Source organism: Trachurus japonicus, chromosome 8 (genome assembly GCF_045865225.1).
Source record: "Trachurus japonicus isolate A0001 chromosome 8, Traja_1.0".
Taxonomy (NCBI): Eukaryota; Metazoa; Chordata; class Actinopteri; order Carangiformes; family Carangidae; genus Trachurus; species Trachurus japonicus.
In genome coordinates, this window is record NC_140914.1 from 29,159,095 (window position 1) to 29,179,317 (window position 20,223).

General features: G+C 40.9%; 1 protein-coding gene across 1 annotated transcript; it reads right to left on the reverse strand.

Annotated features, from left to right (window-relative positions):
* Positions 1 to 2,602: 2,602 nt before the first annotated feature.
* On the reverse strand, positions 2,603 to 19,788 carry slc25a23b (solute carrier family 25 member 23b). The gene is made up of 10 exons (XM_085785142.1): positions 19,033 to 19,788; positions 13,549 to 13,672; positions 13,301 to 13,388; positions 10,393 to 10,504; positions 9,945 to 10,103; positions 8,614 to 8,766; positions 8,265 to 8,378; positions 5,167 to 5,334; positions 4,252 to 4,402; positions 2,603 to 3,443 (listed from the first exon to the last, which is right to left on the reverse strand). The coding sequence occupies exons 1-10, from the start codon at positions 19,246 to 19,248 to the stop codon at positions 3,259 to 3,261; spliced, it is 1,470 nt and encodes a 489-aa protein (XP_085641268.1). The 5' UTR covers positions 19,249 to 19,788; the 3' UTR covers positions 2,603 to 3,258.
* Between the last annotated feature and the right edge of the window lie 435 nt (positions 19,789 to 20,223).

Consider the following 20,223-nt stretch of genomic DNA (forward strand, 5'->3'; position numbering starts at 1 on the left):
ATGTCAAGTACGCTTGCAAAAACAAACAGAAAAACTCTTAAGGGAATCAGGCATTCATAGCATAATGATAATAGATGATATAAATTAGCCTACTATGCAAATAATGACATTCAGGGTCTATGGGGGTGGAACACCACTCCCTGCACATGCAGCTGCCCCCCAACTGCACCCACACACTACTTTAAATATAGTATTTATGCAGTTCATATTCAAGTCATACCTAAATATGATTTTTAAAAACCATGCACAGATACACACTCAGTCACCTGCTCACTTGTCTTACTGACCCCGTCCTCTTATTATCACTCGTACAGCTAAGGTTCAGGTTTTTGGTATTGAAAATAGCTCAATATACTTTAAATTTACAAAATATATTCTAAATCTGACAATCAGAGGGTGTGAAACATTTGTGATGACTCAACATCCATATTAATACACACAGAATGCACTGGCCTCTAGTCTCACGGTGGTAAACAGATAACAGAGCAGACGCCGACAGCCCTTTATATTATATGACAACGACAACACTACGTATGGGACAGTTGAATGATGAACGATAACTATACTCAAGTTGAATCTAAAAGCCTTTCTGGACCTCCAATAGTAGTCTGAACAAAACAACTCAGTGTGGACTGCACAAGACACAGAGAACTCTTTTTCTCAGGAAGCAGCTTAGATTGGTCCAGATCAGGGGTGTCAAACAAGCGGCCCGCAGGCCAAAACCGGCCCGCCAGAGGGTCCAATCCAGCCCAACATTTGCCAAGTGTGAAAATTACATTGACAACAGGAGAGGTAATATTGATGAAATTGTACATGTTTTTCTCAACAAAATTCATGTTTATAATGTTTTGTAAAAGGATAGTTCATTTAATGTAAATATCTTAATAATGTACTTCTTTGCACTACAACAAAGAGAAAAAAACACCCTTTTTTATTTATAGTCATTATGCTATTATTTTACCGGACCGGCCCACTTATGATCAAATCGTGCTGTATGTGTCCACTGAACTAAAAATGAGTTTGACAACCCCGGTCTAGATAGGGTTTAGACTTAGCTAGACACCTGACAACAGCTGCTGAATGTATAACACTATACTGTATATCCTAACACTGCTTGTTCTTGCCACATTATTTTAAAAGAGGACCAATTGGGAAACTCCATCACTCTGATTGCCAACCAGTTGTGGACCCTTATCACTCAGTCAGTCAGCCACATTCACATTTATAAGGCTGGTCCCAGTGTTGTGGTGGGCAGGGAGCTGGGTCTTTTGCCCCAGTATTTAAAATATATATATATATTTACAACAAAGATAACAAATGATTACTGTAATCTCAAACAACCTCTACTTTTGAGTAAAGGGCTGGAGGGACACTGACAGGTTATCATATAGAAAGAAGAAGAAATAGACAGCAGTCAACCTTCTCTGATGCTCAGCTCCCACAGTACAGCTATTATGGCTATAATCAGAGTTCTCTAAAGGCTTTCATCAGCAGATACAGTTTTCTTAGTTGCCACCACCTCACACCGATAAGTGGACTTTGAGTGGAGTTGGGATTGTCTCACTCAAATGACTATTTCTATGAGATTTCAAACCTAGCTTTGAAGCTCTTAAGGGAGATGCTGAGTTTTTATGTCAACACTGCCATCTCCATGACAACTAAGCAAACTACATTTGCTGTTAAGACTGTGTGATAGCAGTCAAAAGTTGTTAGACTGTGATGAGCTACATTGTGTCAGTGATGGCTTTTGAATTACATCTCCTCTGGTCAGTCGTGTTACTGCCGGCTTGGAACCACACCATCATGAAACTAGAGGCCGCTTACAGTACTTGCACCTCACCAGTGTCAGTTACACCCATGAGTCATACCAGTATTTGGACAGCAACGTTTCATAAAGTCAAGGACTGCAGCATTTCTCAGTCAAATTATTCAGAAATAAAACTCCAGTGTGTTAATTGCTGCTTACTCATCTCCTCCAGAACTGTTGATGTCATCTCAGGGTTCTTTTTTTGCACAGAGATGCTGATGCCCTTGGTATTGTGGGGAAACATTATGCATCCACAGTCAGTTCCCATGTGTTTCTATAACCATGGGTTTACTGTAAATGTCCTTTCTGGTTGTACCTGGCTGTGAAACTAACAGGAGATTGTTTTGTGCAAAATGCCTGAGGCTGTATTCAGGAAGTATTTTATCACATCACAACAGGTTCATAAGGAGTGGATAAAATGAACTTGTGTTGAAGTCTGGGTGTTTTAACTTCTGTTATCCCAAACTGAAGGAATGCACAACTCTCCTTTAGCAGTTGCTAAGTTTAACATATATGTTAAACAGTGGTAATTGGCCCAGTGTGAATAATCATGGTTTGATGCTGATGTTGCTCCTAGACTATTCATATTAATCAACATGTGCACTGCTGGTATAGAATGTATAACTTATAAAAATAATAATAAAATCTCCTGTGTGCATTTAACTGACTGTACATGGTTTCTGAGGAGCAGCTGAAGCAATCTGAAAACAGCAACCACAACTTCTGACTGTAAAGTACTTAAGACTAAAAACTAAGAAAAATGTCAGTATCTTTTTTTTTCTTTTTTTCCTCATTGTTTGCATTTTAAGGCTGTGTCATTCACATCCATAGCAGCACAGAGTGAAAAAACACTGCAGTGGATACAGCAGCAGTCCTAATACAGACGACTCCTGACTTCAACTTCAACCAAACAGGAATGTCATCCAGACAATTACTGCACTGGCTAATCAGGTGAATAAGCACCTTTCTGGACATTTCCTCCATATTTAAAGTACTTAATGAGTTATGAACCACTTTGCAGCATTTTAGCATCTGATAAGCCTCAGAACTCCAGGTCTGATTGTCTGTTTCTGTATGTGGAACCACTTACAGTGTGGCTGCTCAAACATTTATCAAACAACAATTGTTCAACTGTGGAAAAATTTAAGATGTTAGTTAAATACAGATACTTGATGACTTGATGTATGGCTTGTATGAATGTGGTATAATAGTGTTGAATGGTAGCCTCGTCCTCTTCTCCAACCTCCACACATGAATTTCATCTACTGGCAAACTACCTGCAGGTTACACAAGCTCAAACCTGAATGAGTCAACAGGAAGTGCAGTATACAGCAGAGCCATGGTTCCTTCCTCTTCATTTCTCCTCCTGAACAACAGAGAAGCTGCTTCGTCGCCTCTCCACCAGCAAATCCATCTCTGTTCTCTGTCTCTTTTTTGTTGCTTGTCTCAGTCTAGTAATACCCCACCCCCAGGACTTTCTTCATGTGCTCATACACCACGTAGGAGATGCTGACAGCAGGAATGACTTTGAGGAAGTTGGGGGTGATGCCACGATACAGGCCTGGCACACCTTCATGGGATATGATGTATTTGAACTGTCCCACCATGGTCAGCTTGGGTTTCCCTTCAATGACGGCTGAAGGAAGAGGAGCAATGGATGTTACACAGGCTCATAGAAGTACTACACTCTTAGAAATAAGGGTTCTTCTAGAAGGGGTGAGGTTCTACCTGGAACCATTTACTTCTGAAAAAACATTTTTTCAGGAAAGGGGTTTTAAAGGGTTCTCTGGATCAAAATGGTTCTTACTGGAACCTTTAGTGTTAACCAAGTTCTTGGTAACACTAATGGTGCGTTCCTGGCAGGCTTTTGAACCCGTAAGTCACGACTTCAAGTCACCAGTTACGACTTCGTAGCGTTCCAGGCAAGTTACGAGTTACAACTGGGAGCTGGGAGTACATCGATCTAGTATGAGTTCACAGGTGGAAAGTTAGTTTAACTGTACGTTCCAATGGGTAACCATAGGAACAGGTCGGAAAAACACAAGTTATGGGTTGCCTGGAACGCACCATAAGTAACAGTAAGAACCATTTTGATTCAGAGAACCCTTTTTTGGAAGAAAGAGTTCTTCAGGGATTGTTGAAAGGTTCTGGATGGAACCCCTAGTAAGGGTTCTGGGTGAAACCAATACACCATAGAAGGGTTTTCTGTAAAACCTCTTATTGGGGGTTCTGGGTATAACCTTTCACAGAAGGTTCTAGGTATAACCCTTTATGTTGGGTTCTAGGTAGTATCCTCCGAGGTGGAATCTTTATAAAAGGTTCTACAAGGAGCCAAAAAGGGTTCTCCTATGAGGACAAGCCGAAGAACCTTATAAGGTTCTACTTAACACTCTTATTTTTAAGAGTGTAGTAAGTTTGTAAAAATGTTGAAGTCTACGGCTTACCCTGTGCCTGCATGCGTGTCCGGATGAGAGCGAGCGGATAGGATGCCAGCTGGCCACAGGTGCTGGAGATGGTGCCACAGCCCAGCAGGACCAGAACTCCTGGATCAGCTGAATCCACACAGAACCTCTGGAGCCAGGCGTTCTTCAGGGTCTGAAGCAAGACAACAAACATGGAAAAGATGAAAAAGACAAGAAAATCAATCCATTTGAATTAATTAAATATAAAATAGTATAAAATTTAAATTCTAATCTGTGACATCTTAAGTGAAAAATCTGTGATTACTGCAGTGTGGGTGGGACTGGGATGTCATTCACTGAACACTGATTCTTTTTTCTCTTAGGATAAACTTAAATTCAAAGAAGTTCAAAGAAATAAGCTGTTAATACTAATAAGAGACAGAAAAAAACATGTGATTTTACTGTTAGTGATATGCTAATTATTTTTCAGGTTTAATGAATAGACATTATATTATTTTTCCAAGTTATTTTTGTATATTTCCTCATGTACTGGACATCTCCAACTCACCACCTGATAATTTTATTGACTGGACTTCCCAGCTAAAGCTGCAGTGACTGATTCATTTGGCCACTTCAGACGAACAATCTAAAAAGAGGAATTAAAACAACAAACCACTACTAACACAAACAAATAGTACAGAGCAGTAGAGCTGGGATTTAATTATTGTTTCCAGTGTGTTCTCTCATCACATGCTATGAACAAACATAGACACGATTTCTCAAACATACTCTATAAAAAAAAGGAAAACCCTTCTTATCACCCACTGCTTTGGAGAAGCCAGCCTCCTGATTTCTTTGGCCTGGATTACAAGCTTTTCCTTTATACTTAAGAAATTCTCAAACCAGTTCAAACCTGTCCACTCACACACTGTATTGTAGACGCTTGCGCACACACACCTCATACACAGCCAGGTCGATGCCAGCGTAGGGGATGATGCCCAGTGTGTTTGGCAGGTAGCCCCTGTAGAAAGCTCGAACCCCCTCTGTCTTTAGGATCTGTCTGGCACAATCAGCCATTCCCGAGTACTGTCCCGTCTTCCTTAATGTGAGACGAGTCTTCAGCACCTACCCAGAACAAAGACACACAAAAAAACACACAGGGTCTTTCTTTAGCTGGACAAAGAGGACACAACCAGAAGCATCAACAAAACGTTTTTCCATCCATTTCCTGCTCCTTGGTCATTGTAGCACTGACTGCAGCCATGGTTGCATTTAGTTAACAAGCAAACAGCAAAACTAACAAATAGCTTTGAAATTTGCCAGATAATTGGATCAACTCTGTGACAAACTGGCAAATTGAAAACTTTGATCAGTGTTTGCTTCTTTTTGCCTCTGTTCTTACTCGTGATGTCAGGTGCTTTGTGAGGTGATAGCAGGTAGGGGAGTTACCTCTATGTGGTAAAACAGTACATCGGTTTTACTGTAATGAAATGTGGTCGGAATCAGGTTTGTCTGTTTCGTCACTGTCTTGCAACTAGTGCTGTCAAAATTAACGCCTTAATTTTGGAGATTAATTCTAAACATTTAACGTGTTAAAAAAAATGAGCGCAATGTCGTTTTGTTTACTTCCAGTGGCAGCTGACCCGTAACCTTTGGTGACATGGAGGCAAACCATGCAAAGTGATGTACCCACTGTAGCGCTCTTATTCTTCACTTTATTAGGTTTTAATAATTTTTTTTTAGATTACCAATGCGGTTAGTTTATCCACTTGATGCCTGTTTGGAAGTTTGCTCCGATGACGTTCACGGAGCAGTGAAGCTCCACCTGTGGAGCAGCGACCGTAGCGGGGCAGCCCGGTCTGCGGAACCGGTCGGCCGGTTAAACTGCGTCGGCAGCGACAGAGAGCCAATTAAATTACCCGCAGGTCTTTAGAGGTTTACCGCTGGCTGGTTTAATTCTTTTTAGGAGATAAATGTTGGTCTCACTGATTAGTTGAATGTTTGTTTGGTTTTTGATTAGTTCGTTTGAATGAAAAGTGAAGCTTTGTGTGAACTAGACAGAAGAGCAGCTGTATCGGGCTCTGTGTGTAAGGAAATCACCACCTATAGATCAATAAATAAAAGTGTTATAATGAACTGATCTATATATAGCTGTTCAATTTAATTTACAGAGGGAAATTCAGTGTGATGTGGTTGTTTCTCCGTGCACGTCCGCGGCACACAGTTTGGTAGAAAAAAAGGAAAAACAAAATATGTTGGCGCATGCGTGGTCTGTAGTGGTCTTGATGGTTTTGATATTCAACCTGCACTTCAACACATGAAGGCCTGGGTTGTTATTATTTCTGTTGGAGGATATAAGCAAGGTGCCTTTTTTGTGCCAAATTTGTACTTCACAGGAGAAAAACTGTGTTTGAAGTTTAAAGAAAGCAATTAAAATAGTCTTTTAATTTAAATATACTTTCTTTGTGTTTATTCTAGACTAATTTGATGATTACACATGAATAAATATTTGTTATAAGCTCAAGTCATAATGCAATGTATTCGTTGATAAATTAATCGCGATTAATTACAGAAAATTGTGCGATTAATTAGTTGTTTTTTTTTAATTGATTGACAGCCCTACTTGCAATGTGTTTCAGTTCAAAGAAAAATAAAGATTGAGCTTTTAGAAAAGTTCAAACTGATGAGCCTTTTAGCCAATAAAGGTCTGAATCCAGCACCCGACCTGGATCTGTCCCAACTTTTGTGAACACCTCCTCTACCTGCCAAAAACTAAAGATCCAACTCTGATCTGAGCAATCAGATCTCCTGTCCATATCCTCAATGTGTACACATCTTTTAATGCATTTTTAGTAAGAATCCAACATCTTTTTTGATAAATCAGCCCCATCTTTAATGGTTCCACATCCTCTGGTCGCTTTGTTGAAGCATTTCAGCCAAGCATTTCCTACTCATGACATTGATGCTGTATCCTCTGAGCTGCCATCAAATAATCCTAGAGGACTACAGTACTGTGTCTTCATGAGAAAACAGAGAAAATCACACATCATTTGAGGAAATCATTGGTGTCATCAAATCCTCAGATTCCAGATTCACCAAAGGTTGAATACCACCAAGAACTGGACACTAACAAACAAATATGAAACATGCAAAGAAACATTTCTACAAGTTTTAGAAAGACTTTTCAATCAAAGCTGCAAATCTACATCACTGAATGTAATCTGTACCTCAACTGCTCAATTCTGGACAAAGACGTCCTGATTTTAACTACTGGATGCCCCCTGACTCCCTGTCCAGACTGTGGCTCTCAATGATGCTCCAGCCACCATCCAGAGCCCCAAGTCTACATCCACCTACACCTGTATTCATTCCAAGCACAGTGCCTTGAAGGAGTCCTGCATCGTGATCCTTTGTCTCTACCTCCCCAAGTTGGGAGTGGGTGTTCATTCAGTCTTTATAAAAGACACAGCTCATGCAAATTCAATCAGGAAAATTGTGAGAAACATAAAGACATCCACTTAAACCACATCAGATATTCCAGGCTGTGATGTTCTTCCACCTGGCAGAGCTCAGTCTGGGGATGTTAGAAGATTAAAGGAGCCATATGTAAGACTGTGGCCACTGTTGCTGCAGTCAAATTCAAAATACTGCTACGATTTTCTGATTACAGTAATTGCCGTACATTTCTTACTGTAGCTTCCTTAAAGTATCATCATTTGCAGAATCAGATACCCTGCATAATGTATATCAGATTTCATATGGCAGCAAATTACCAAAAACACTAGCGAAGACGAATGCAGCCCTGAATTTCAACTAACCAGAAATTCTGGCCAGATGGTCAGTGTCCAGGCTTCAGTAAAGAGCCGTACATGGAACTGTATTACTACATTATCTACTGCTCTGTGCAATAAGAGCTTATTAGCCTCATTGCAAATCTTACTGTAAGAAAGCTGCTGAGGACATCTACACGAGAACGAAGAAGCAGTGCTTGGGGGCCGGGTCTTCGAGCTGAGTTGCAGAAATGACTGAGAAATGAACACAAACTTCGCACTGACCTCCATGGGGTAGATGATGGTCTGAGCAGTAGCTCCTGCCAGAGAGCCAGCAATGAACCTCTCCTGCACCCTTAAACTGCCCCCCTCCTTACTGCCTCGGATCACCCACTTTATCTGGAGGAAGAGAAGAGAAGGGAGGAGGAGGGAGCAGGAAGAAGAGGATGTTGGGAGGACACAGACGAGAATCAGTGATACTGTGCAATGCAGCATGAGAAGGACGTGCAAAGGCATACACAGTAATTGGTGCATGGAAATGCTGCTTCACTGTATCTACGGCAGGGTTTCCCCTAGATGAACATCTTTTCATCTTCACATTGAAGAAATGTACAGTATAAGTTGGTGTGCTGACCTGTTCGTAGGCCATAAACTTTATGGCAGATTCAGGTGCAATCTTGAGGACATTGATCCCATTTCCCCTCCAGAGCGAGGAGACGCCTCCCTCCTGGACCATCCCCCTCAGTCCAGACCACAGGTTAATGCCTCGAGACGTGGAACCATGAACCTGCACACATGAGCTGATCAGTTTCAGTTATTCTCTGTTATTTAAATGGTTTGTGATATTTCAGGATTTGAACATGGGAGGAGTTGGACAGGCTCCAACCACCTACCCACACCTCCCACCATGTGCTTCATCTCTGTTCTCTGAGTGTAAGTGAATATCAGAGCAGAGTGAGCATCAGACTTAAAATGTTGCTACAACTGCTACAGCTGCTAATACCGGACACCAAACCTACTACTAGCCCTTATGGACTGCCTGCAAACCATCACAAACTGGATGTCAAACAACAAGTTAAAACTCAATGGCAATAAAAGTGAAATTCTTCTCATCGGATCCAAATCATCACTATTACTTTTATTTATTAACTAACTGACTGTGTTTTCTCATCTTTATTGTCCCCGGAGGGCAATTTACGTTGCAGCCAGCAGCAAAAACAACAATAAAAAAAAACCAATAGTAAAACAACAATAAGCTAATAATTAAAAGAGTGACAAATAGAATACCAACAACATGGGTGACATGGGACAATGACACAGGACAACAATAAACATCAATCCAACAAGCAACAAAGTGCAACAGTGCCACACTGGATAAAACTGGATAAAAACAAGGAGTTAAAGTGAAAGTGACTGCAGTGCAGTGATATCAATTGTTAAGAAGGCCAATAGCCACTGGAACCCAGGATTTTTAAAATCTGTCAGTCCTTCATCTGGGCACGTTAAATCTGCGTCTAGATGGAAGCAGTTTAAATTCAGATGGTAAGGGATGGCTGGGGTCAGACAAGACAAGTTTTGCTTTGTTCAGGGCTGATGAGTGATGTCTGTGAGTGGAGTACCAACAATTGTACTGCACACTCTGACTATGCCCTGAAGCCTGTTGCGGTTTTTCAGGTTAATTGACCCAAACTAGCAGATAAAAGCAAATGTCAGGACAGATCCAATAAAACAAGAATAAAACATTTCCATGAACTTGGAGTCAACGTTTATGGTCCTGAGCTTCCGAAGGAAATACATGCGCTGGTTTGCTTTTTTACATACAGTCTCGACCTGATGTAACACTCAACGTCATCACGTAAATTAGCAGGTTGACCCGGGTCTGGCGTTCCCACTGCAAGCCGATCAGAGCCGAGCTGATTGAATGACATAAAGTACAGTTTACTTAAGAAAAACAAAGCGACCCACCTGCAGGAAGACTTTGAGGCGGTCCAAAGGAGCGGTCCCTGTTCGGGACACTGCTCCTGCCATGGCTCCAGCAACAAGCTGCCTCCACACCAGACCTGAGCGCCGCTCCTGCTCTGAGAACTCATCTGGCACCGTCAGATGTTCCCCAATGTCAAACATCTGAAACGTCAGGAATTAAAGGCACAAAGGTTATAGGGTCTACAGTTCTTCTTCTGAACTAATGTCAATACAGTATGTCACATCAATCTACATCTATGTTTATAAATATTAATTAACACAGCAACACCATAAGCTGCTTAACCAGCTCTCATCTATACGTTAAATTTTTCCTGCTGTTGTGTTTATATTATTATAATATTGCCACTTTCTGATTCTCGTTTCAGGAATGTGAACGCCTTTGAGATGTAATTACTGTTATTATAATTAAACCTGGGACCTGATGACTCACATGGGAGTGTTTCCAGTGGTGGACAATCTCCTCCATGTTATGGAAAGGGTTGAACAGGAAGTGATCTCGCCATTCACTCCAGTCTATGGTCATAGTGCCATCCCTGTCCATACTGGAGACAGAGAACACAAACAGCACTGTGTCATCACTGGTCACATGACTTACATCCCTCTTTAAGCAGAATGCTTTGAAAAATTGCAAAATGACGGCCTATTTACTGGACGATAGCTGTATTAAAAACAGCCCATTCATAAACCTGCGTCATTGCACTGAACCTGCAAGATCCTTCACACACATGACTAATCAGACGGTCAGATAGTTGTCACTCAAAATTGAATCTGTACACACACATCCCCCACACACACAGGGCCGGATTTACTAAGATCTCAGATAGCGGGCGCTATATTGTTTGCGCCCGCTATAATATTGCGAGTTTGGTTAGTGCACGCCAAACAGGTGATCTACTAAGAGTAACCCGCTAAATGAAAACACGTGCAAACCGCAATATGTAAATGAGGGTTTTGCGCGTAGTAATCGTTTCCGCCATGGAGAGACTGGACAGAGAGCTGGACGGACGAAGGGACAGAATGACATTTGATCCGATGCATACAATGACAGCATGTGTTCATCTCTCTCGCGCTCTGTTTAGATAAATAAACACAAATCGCTACAGGGCCCAACTCGTCATATAGTGACGAACAGGCAGCAGCTGCAGCGACAATCACGCACCTATAATATGTGTGTGTGTGTGTGCCGCCCATGATCCAGTGGATTAATAGATAGCTCAGGTGGGACACACGGATCTAAACGCTCTGACCACTGACCAGAGGGAACAAAGACGGGTGAAGGCAGCGGTGACGTGTCTCAGTCCGGGACCGGGACTGAGAGACGGAGCTGGGCAGCCAGGTGAGAGGAGAGGAAAGGAGAGGAGAGGAGAGGAGCGCACTGCAGGACAGACGTGCCCCGTGCGTAACGGTGCGTAAATGACTTTTAACACGGCTGAAAAACTGTTACAGAATTACCCAGACGTGAGGAGATGCAGAGATGTAAGATCACGGGGCTCTGACAGGCATCAAATCAATAAACGCATACGTTTTGGCAAAGTTGTATCAGTTAGTACATGGTTTTCAGACGTGGTGAATAAAGACGCAAAAACAGCCACCGCAATCTCTTCCTGGTTTGGTAAATCACATTGCACACGCTAAATAAATCGATTTGCATCTACTCCTCCCAGTATTCTGCAGGTTCTGGCTGAAACGCCCATATTTACATATTCATCAAGGCAAACACGCTAAATGGATTGCACGTGCTATTCTGCCCGTGTGAGGGACGCAATCCTCGGTGCGTCTGGTTAGTAGATCAGGTTCCACATGTGTTTGCGCGTGCAATCACGTTTGCACACGTTTTAATACACGCAAACCTTTAGTAAATCCGGCCCACAAGGTTTAATAAGGAAACATCTGTGTGGGTGAACAACGACAAAACTTCTCAAAATCACTAGACCTCATGGATGAACTGATTAGATTTTGGTGACCAAGCCTGGATGGCGCTAACAAGGTTTAACTTTGAAACCAGATTAAATCATGGTTTAAGTTTAAATTCTGTTGCACCAAACTTTAAACCTAGTTTAAAATTAAAACAGATTAAATTTAAACCTCTTTTTAAACCTCAGTTTAATTTTTTACTCTAAACCAAGTCTAAATTTAATTCTGTTGCACCAGAACTTTAAACTCTGGTTTAAACTGTGATCTAGGATGAATTTAACAGTTATTCCCCTTCTCTTTTTTAGCGGAGGAAATATATTTTATTTATTTATATAACTGAAAATGTAATTACATATTTAATTTGTAATTCGTTATTCACACTTGTCCCTATTGATTTAAATCAGTTCAAGCTCCGTTTAAATTCAGTTTAAATATATAAACTGAGTTTTACTAAACTGAGATTAATTTTAAATTGTTCAACAGAGCTCTGGTTAATTTTAAACCTGGATTAACTCATTTTAAACCTAGTTTACTGATTTCTGATTAGAGCTAATCTTAGATTAGGTAAATTAAATCTTGTTGGTGCAATCCAGCCTAAAGGAATAGTTCACCAAAAATTGAAATTCAGTCATTAGTGACTCACCCTCATGCTGATGAATACTCCGGAGTAGTTTTTTATTCCTCATCACAAAAACGTCCATAAAACTACACAAAAACCATTTAATATTCCTCCACACTGCTCGTCCACTGCAATCCAAGAGTCCTGAAGGGATATAGTCCAGAGTTTACATGACGTCATTTAGGACATTTTTACAGTCTAAACAGTCCTGTATTGAATTTGCCTAGTGCGCGCTCTCACGTTCACGCGACGCAAGCGGACGTGACCGGACTTGCCTCAATGACGTTGTTTCGAGTAAACTCTGGACTATATCCCTTCAGGACACATGTGGAGGAATATTAAATGGTTTTTATGTAGTTTTATGGACATTTTTGTGTCAGGCCCTATTACTCTCATATAAAGTTTTTGTTGGACTACAAACCGGCCTCCCAGGTCTCCAGATGCACTTTGAGGAATTAAAAACTCATTCATCAGCATGAGGGTGAGTCACTAATGACTGAATTTCATTTTTTTGGTGAACTATTCCTTTAAGGACAAAGTTTAAGGTCAAAATGTGGTTTTGTGAGAGACCCTTTCAAAGAACTCTCTCAACAGCAACAAAAATACAGTTCCACATGTAGAGATGTACTGTAACATGACACCAGTGTGAGTGGAGAAGACAGACATCACAAGGAGCTAATTTTAGTTTTGATTTGTCTGCAGACACATACATACACACACATACACACACACACACACACACACACACACACACACACACACACACACACACACACACACACACACACACACACAAACTCTTCACCTCTGCAGTATTCTGGTGGCCTGCTCCATGGTGACCTCCACTCCCAGCTTGTGCAGTGAGTGCTGGATCTCTGCCACATCAATTCGACCTACAAAGCAGAAAGGGAAGGTGTTTGTCCAGTCCAAGGAGGATATTCAATGTGTCTCATGTTTACTCATGAAAAAACAAGGAACAGGTGTGGATAGAGAGTTTGTGTGTGTGTATGTGTGTATATTTGTGTATGTTTTGCATGCCCGGCCCGCACGCACCATCATTGTTGCGGTCGAGGTTGTGAAAGATGAGCCGCAGCCTCTTCTCGTGAGCCCACAGGTACTGAGAGAACTCCTGGAAGTCCAGCAAGCCATCGTGATTGATGTCGCTCTCAAGGACGATCTGCAGCAAAAAAAGACGTCAGAGGATTCAGCAGGGTGGAGACAGAGGGCGCAGATGGTGGAGGGAGGTGTGCACAGGTGAAGATGGCATGGAGGTGTGGTGGGCAAGGTGGGGGGGTGAGTGAGGACAGGATGTAAGGCTCTGTGCTCCCTGTGAAAGTCAAGAAGTAAAACACATCCTACCTGTCTGCAAACACAACCTCTCCTCTCTAGAAAGAGAGACAGAGAATACACAACTAGTTCCTGTGCACAGAGAGGAGGAAAAATACACTCAGGCATTGTTAGAGTTCTGTGCCTTAGCCTTAGTACAAGCACAGTTACAGAGATAGTTTTATCTACATAAGCTTATTCCCACTTGTCTCCTTGTCACAGATGAAAAAGGCCATTAAAAAATCACCAACGGAAAAACAGTTTTCTTTAAAGGGATAGTTCAACATTTTGGCAAATTGGCCCATTGCCATAATCGCTATAGTCATAGCAGTAGGTTTGTTACCTTTATTTGTTGGTGCAAGCTATTTTTAGAACGGCGGAGCAGAGCCGCGAGCTGCTCACAGCTACGCTACGGAGGCTAATGGGATTTCTTGGTTTCCCTCATCAAACTCATCAAATACACAATCCAACAACTCCAAAACGCTCTGGTGGACAAGTTGTGACCTGCACATTCACCACGCTATGAGATGATAACGGAACGTTAGGAGGCAGACTTGTTTTCGAGGCAAATGCAGAGACTGCTTGTTGAAAAACATCAGCATTATTATTAGGGCTGGGACGATATGCTTTTCTCCCGATTCGATTCTTCTACGATTTTTTGGATGCCGATTCGATTTAAATTGCGATTCTACGATATTGCCGATTCTCTCGATTTTTAGTCGCATTTTTAACATTTATCTGCACACAAACACTGTAGGAGCCTATAAATTAACATACTCCATTATAAAATGAACTTAAACCCTTTTCAAAGCCTGTACTCTCTGTATGTAAAAGAGGCTAACAAATACACATTGCACAATATTTAAAAAAATTCAAAAAAAAAAATTTCAAAAATTCAAAAAAAAAAATTTTTTCAAAAGAAAAAAAATCGATTTTTGAAAAAAAAATCGATTTAAAAATCGTCAAAAAAGATATCGCGATATCTATGTGAATCGATTTTTTCTCCCACCCCTAATTATTATCTCATAGCGTGGTGAATGTCCAGGTCACAACTTGTCCACCAGAGCGTTTTGGAGTTGTTGGATTGTGTATTTGATGAGGGAAACCAAGAAATCCCATTAGCCTCCGTAGCGTAGCTCTGAGCAGCTGGTGGCTCTGCTCCGCCGTTCTAAAAATAGCTTACACTGACAAATAAAGGTAGCGAACCTACTGCTATGACTATAGGGATTATGACAATGGCAAAGGTACGAACAAATGTGAAACAAAGATGTATATCAATTAAAGGAGTCAATCAATGGAATAATCTAGAATTAGAAATCAAGCTGTGTAACAGATTCAAAAACGTATTTAAAAATTATATTATTAATAAATATAAACCTGAATTAGAAATACCAGTGTGCTCATGTAGAATATGCAAGTTTTTTGTTCTGTCAAAATATTCTAAATGAGTGAACGGAAAATGTTAATTTAAGAAGGGTAGGCAAAATAAGATGATGCTAAATTCAGGCTACACCTTTTCGGTCAAAGTGCATTGTATTGCTTAGTTGTGTTTTTGTTTTGTTTTGTTTTGTATCTATACTTTTATATTTGTCTATTGTAGCTGTTAAAAGACCGAACTAAACACACTAAACTAAGTGCACACAACTTTTTAATTTGTTAAAGGTATAAGGTATGTATAAATTGTGTGTTCCCTCACTGTAGAAATGTTTTCTCAGAGCTTCCTTATTTTACTGTACAGAGACATAACAACATGACTTACTTTGCTAAGTTACATTATGAATTTATTTAGGAATTATAGACCTGTAAAATAGAGAGTGACTCATCACAAAGGTTTATTGGATTCAGTTGCCGGATACTTGTTTGTTTCCAGGAAAACTTCAGTGAGAGCTGGTGGAGGATGGACGACAGAGAAGCAGAGCAGAGAGTGAACGAGGAGAGTTTGGTGCCGATCCTGGATTCGTTCAAAGGATTTCTTTGTTTTCCACTGTCAAGGTCTTTTATGGCTTGTAGGTTAAGTTTTGAAATGTCTCTGGGTCAGAGCTGTTCAGACAGAGGTGCTGCAGCTGGGTTGCTTTGCAGGAAAATTAGTGAGACACAATGTTATGTTATGGAATATTGGCCAAATCAAACTTAAAGGTAGAAAGAAGAAATATTTATCTATAAAATCTAAACAAAAATAAAGCGGACCACAGCTCTGCAGCAGAGAGGGGATCTGGGTGGTGGGTTAGGTCTTGAATCACAACAATTCAAATTACTGTTTGATGCAGTCAAATGTAAAGTGATGTAAAGGAGCTCGACTAACAGCCAAGGTCAGAAGTGTTACAGGATTTGTGTTACACAGACTGTTAAAATATTCATCCATAAAGGGTTCAATTCCTCTGCAAACTGGAACAGGCCGTCTTTATATGGTGTCAAAACCAGGCCACACAAATTAGCAACCGTTAGAGGTTGATTAATGACACTCTCACCCCCGGGACTTGACTGGTACAACTACTCATACTATTGTTAAAAGGCAGAACATCACATTATGTATATTTAAAGAAATCTGTGGTGAAACTTTTGACAGCGGCAGTGAAGAGGTGTAACTTTTCCTCTTATCCTTTGAGAGAGGGCAATCCATAGGGTGGTTGGCTCAGAACTTATCACCCTGTGAATGATAACGAAATTAAACTTTGCAAACTTGAGGTTAAGACCACTGGGATGGAACAACTTCACTTCATCTGTGATGCTGACACTGTTGTGGCTGCCTTGGTTGTGATGAGGAAAACAGGGCTGTAACCCCACACACTCACCACTCTCATACTTAATTGATAGAACATTTCACCTCAGGGTGAGTCGGAAAGGTCTGTGCACGTTGCTGAGAAGCTGCTCAGGCTCAACATCTGCTTCAGGTTTGTTCCTGATGTTCCACATTCAAAATTTTGCATTTTTGAAAAGTTTCATTCAGAATTTTTTTGCATGAAAATACATCTCCTTGTCTTTAGGCAATATCCAATATTTATTATCTCTTATAATCCAGTCCAAATATCTTATATAATATATTAGGGATGTCACGATTATAGATTTAATCACAGTATTACGATTATCAGGATTATTATGCATTAATTAATTTCACAACACTATTAAGTGTAAAATCAAATATAGTTCAAATATACATTACTAATTATTTACACAAAATATTTTAAGTATCTATTAAAATATGACTGATTATTAATCTCCCATGGGAAGTGTTTGAAATATTAAAGTCATTAATTGTCATCGATACCAAATGTTTAAGTTAATTTTAATCTTTTTTTTTATTACAAATGACACTCTAGCATTTAAATTCCTACCAATTCAATGTTACGTTAGGTAAATGGACCAGTATCTGTGCATTTACCTTTACTTTGCAGCACATCTGCCGATACGGTTCAGATATAATCTTTTTTTGGAAAGTGATGGTATTTAGGAATCTTTACAATCAATTAATTGTGGTGTTTAATACCGCAATTAATTGCGAAAATAAGTAATTGTGACATCCCTACTTGATATACTATAAATTGTTACTGTAAATATCAGGCTTATGAAGGTTTGGATGGAATACCTAAAATGAATGAACAAATGTGCAAATTATCCCTGAATGCTTACATCAGGCCTTTATGCTGGTTGAGTGATAGGCTACTATAAGATTAAAGACGCATAAATCTCTTTATGATTGCCACATTATAATTTTTAGACTTTGTTAGGGTTTCTGAGATTCTATAAGAAATTTTAGACCACACTGTAGATTGACAGTTAGGATTAAAACTTAGTTTCCTCAGGTGAATTCATAACACTCTGGCATTGGCATTCAGGTGGTTAAACATGTGAGAATATTGTTGCTAGGCATCCGGCCACAAAGTGGTCTTATTAATGATGGCAGAGTACAGTGTATGTTAAGTACTCCAGGCAGGAGAAGAGACAGATTACATGGCAGTCTTTTTTCCATGTGTTGTCTATAAATCCAAGAAACCTAACATAATGCTGTGACATTTAAATCTAAAAACTGGAATGCAGTCAAAGGTTCATTTCACATGAGGCTCAGTATATTTGAGTAGCTAATGAAACTATGAACCATGGACTGTAAGTATACATAGATGTAGCCTCTGTGATGTCATCTATAGATTTCGAGAGGTTTTTTGAGGGCAAAGTGGGCTGTTAACTGTCACCAGCTTGCCTGTGCCTCCACTGCCGTCTCTCTGCTAAGGCCTAAGCCACAAAGACAGACAGCACGAGAGGCACCTCTGGAGCCAAGGGCTGTGTGTCACTCTCAGGCTCGATGCCATTCATTTTTACCAAACTTTAAATGAGTATAATATTCATCCTCCATACAGCTGTAATGAAGGAGCAAATCAGCTGTACAATAGACACCAAAACTATTGTTCCATCAGCAGTCTTGGGCACATTACTTTTTACAAAGTAATTAGTTATAGTTACTAGTTACTTTCCCCAAAAAATAACCTAACCTAAATTAGGCTATAAGTAGCTAATTACCAGGAAAAGTAACTGTTGCTTTACTTATTTAAAAAATGCTCAAATATGTCAAATTACTTGGACTCGCCCCTCTAACCCACCAGACTGAAAAAAAAAGTATTGTACACTTTAACGTATGTATTGTGACGGGACTTCTTGAGTCAAGTAATTCGAGTAACGGCGCATTTTACTGTCAATAACAGCAACGGCATTATAAGGGGGAAACAGTAACTTTTCAATTATTATTTCAGTTAGGCTACTGGGGAAAAAAAGTAGCGCCATTTTATTTTATAACGCATCACTGTCCATCAGGCTGTACATAAAATCTACGTAAACATGTTTAATTCTGCTGTAAAGTTTGCCATATCAACATGGGAGTCAATGGGGACTGACTCCCTGTCGCAGCCACACTCTAGTGGTCATTAGAGGAACTGCAGTTTTTAGTTCTTCAGTGCTAGCTTCATGTTCCTGCCTGGGGGGACTAGCCTAGCTAGCCTACTCTTCTTCATTAGCACTTCTTTATAGAAATGAGTTGGTGTAACATATTGTTATCTCTCATTTAGCCGTCTATATAACAGATGTAGTCTACATTTCTTGCTATATTCTTCGTGTTAATAGCCTACTGGTACCAGTCATTTTCCTGCAGGATAATAAAGCCTCTTATTAATAAGACTTAAGTGTGTGTGTGTGTGTGTGTGTGCACCTGTCCCGTCTCCTCACCTCCTCTGCCTCTCCCTGGTGCAAACCAAGAGCGGCCAGTCCGGTCCTCAGCTCGTTAATGTCTACCCTGCCATCTTTATTCAGGTCCAGCTGCTCGAACAGCTCGGCATATCTCCTCTCTCTGTCCGGGTCCAGAGACCCCTCGCTGCTGCCTCTGTTCTCTTCGGTTCCTCCGCGGCGGGCCCGGACGTTGAACCCCTCCTCGTCTTCGCCCATGTGAAAGAGAGGAAGCCGGTGTTCGGTACTGGTCGACTGTCGATGTCACAGCCGAGCATTTAACACTGGCAACCGAACTGAGGTATCCTATCTCCCTGTTCCAGGAGAGACCGGAGCACCGCGCGCTTCCCGCCGCGTCCTCTGCCGGCGAACGTGCCTCGCGGGAGGATGGATGGAGGGATGGATGCGGCTTTAGACGAGCTCGCGTGAGATTAATCCTCGTGTCAGTTACTCTGCTCCAAATCCCTCAGCTGTCTCAGATGTTTCCGTCACAGAGGGAGCGCGCGGATGACGAACAGCCGGTTTTTTTCTTTTTTTTTTTTTTTTTTACCGCAGTCTCTCAAACAACATCTGTCCACGCGCTCACACTGACTCACGTGAGGCCCGCTCCCTGTCTGTAGCCTATTTTACCGTCGGTACCCGGTCAGTTGAGAAGTCTAGGCTACAACCAGAATGTGAAGGGGGCAGAGTCGGTGAGTGCACCTCTGTCTGTGACGGTGCTCAGCTCTGCTGCATCACACGAGTCCACGGCATCTCCAGGCAGCGCGCGCGCTCACGGCAGCTCACCACCGGCACAGGGAGAGAGGGAGAAGTAGAGGAAACTAACTGAGTTACCAATGAGACTACCCTTGTAAAGGATTTATGAATGATTTACAACAAATTTATTAATTGGCTCGTAAACACTCAATGGATCATGTGCAGCTATGGTTTTTTTTTTGTTTTTTTCGACTGATAGTGTAGCTACAACAGCTGGGGCTGTTCTTTTTCACACTATTCACACATTTGTGGCCTGTTATGAGAACATTTGTAAATGTAAAAAAAGATTCATTGTAAAGTGTTCAGTTGAATTACTGAAAGACTCGTAATTTCCGATTAGGCTATAGTAACAATACATTTTGATGTGTTTCTTACACAGTATGGGCTCCTTGCTATAGTGAGCTTGCATCATGAACTAACCAAACAATTTGATTTTAT

Excerpts from the sequence above, each read along its gene's own strand:
- slc25a23b (XM_085785142.1), bottom strand. The coding sequence starts at position 19,248 with ATGGGCGAAGACGAGGAGGGGTTCAACGTCCGGGCCCGCCGCGGAGGA. Across the intron at positions 13,673-19,032 it reads ACCAGGGAGAGGCAGAGGAG|ATCGTCCTTGAGAGCGACAT; the intron begins GTGAGGAGACGG and ends TTTTTGCTGCAG. Across the intron at positions 3,444-4,251 it reads GACACGCATGCAGGCACAGG|CCGTCATTGAAGGGAAACCC; the intron begins GTAAGCCGTAGA and ends CTCTTCCTTCAG.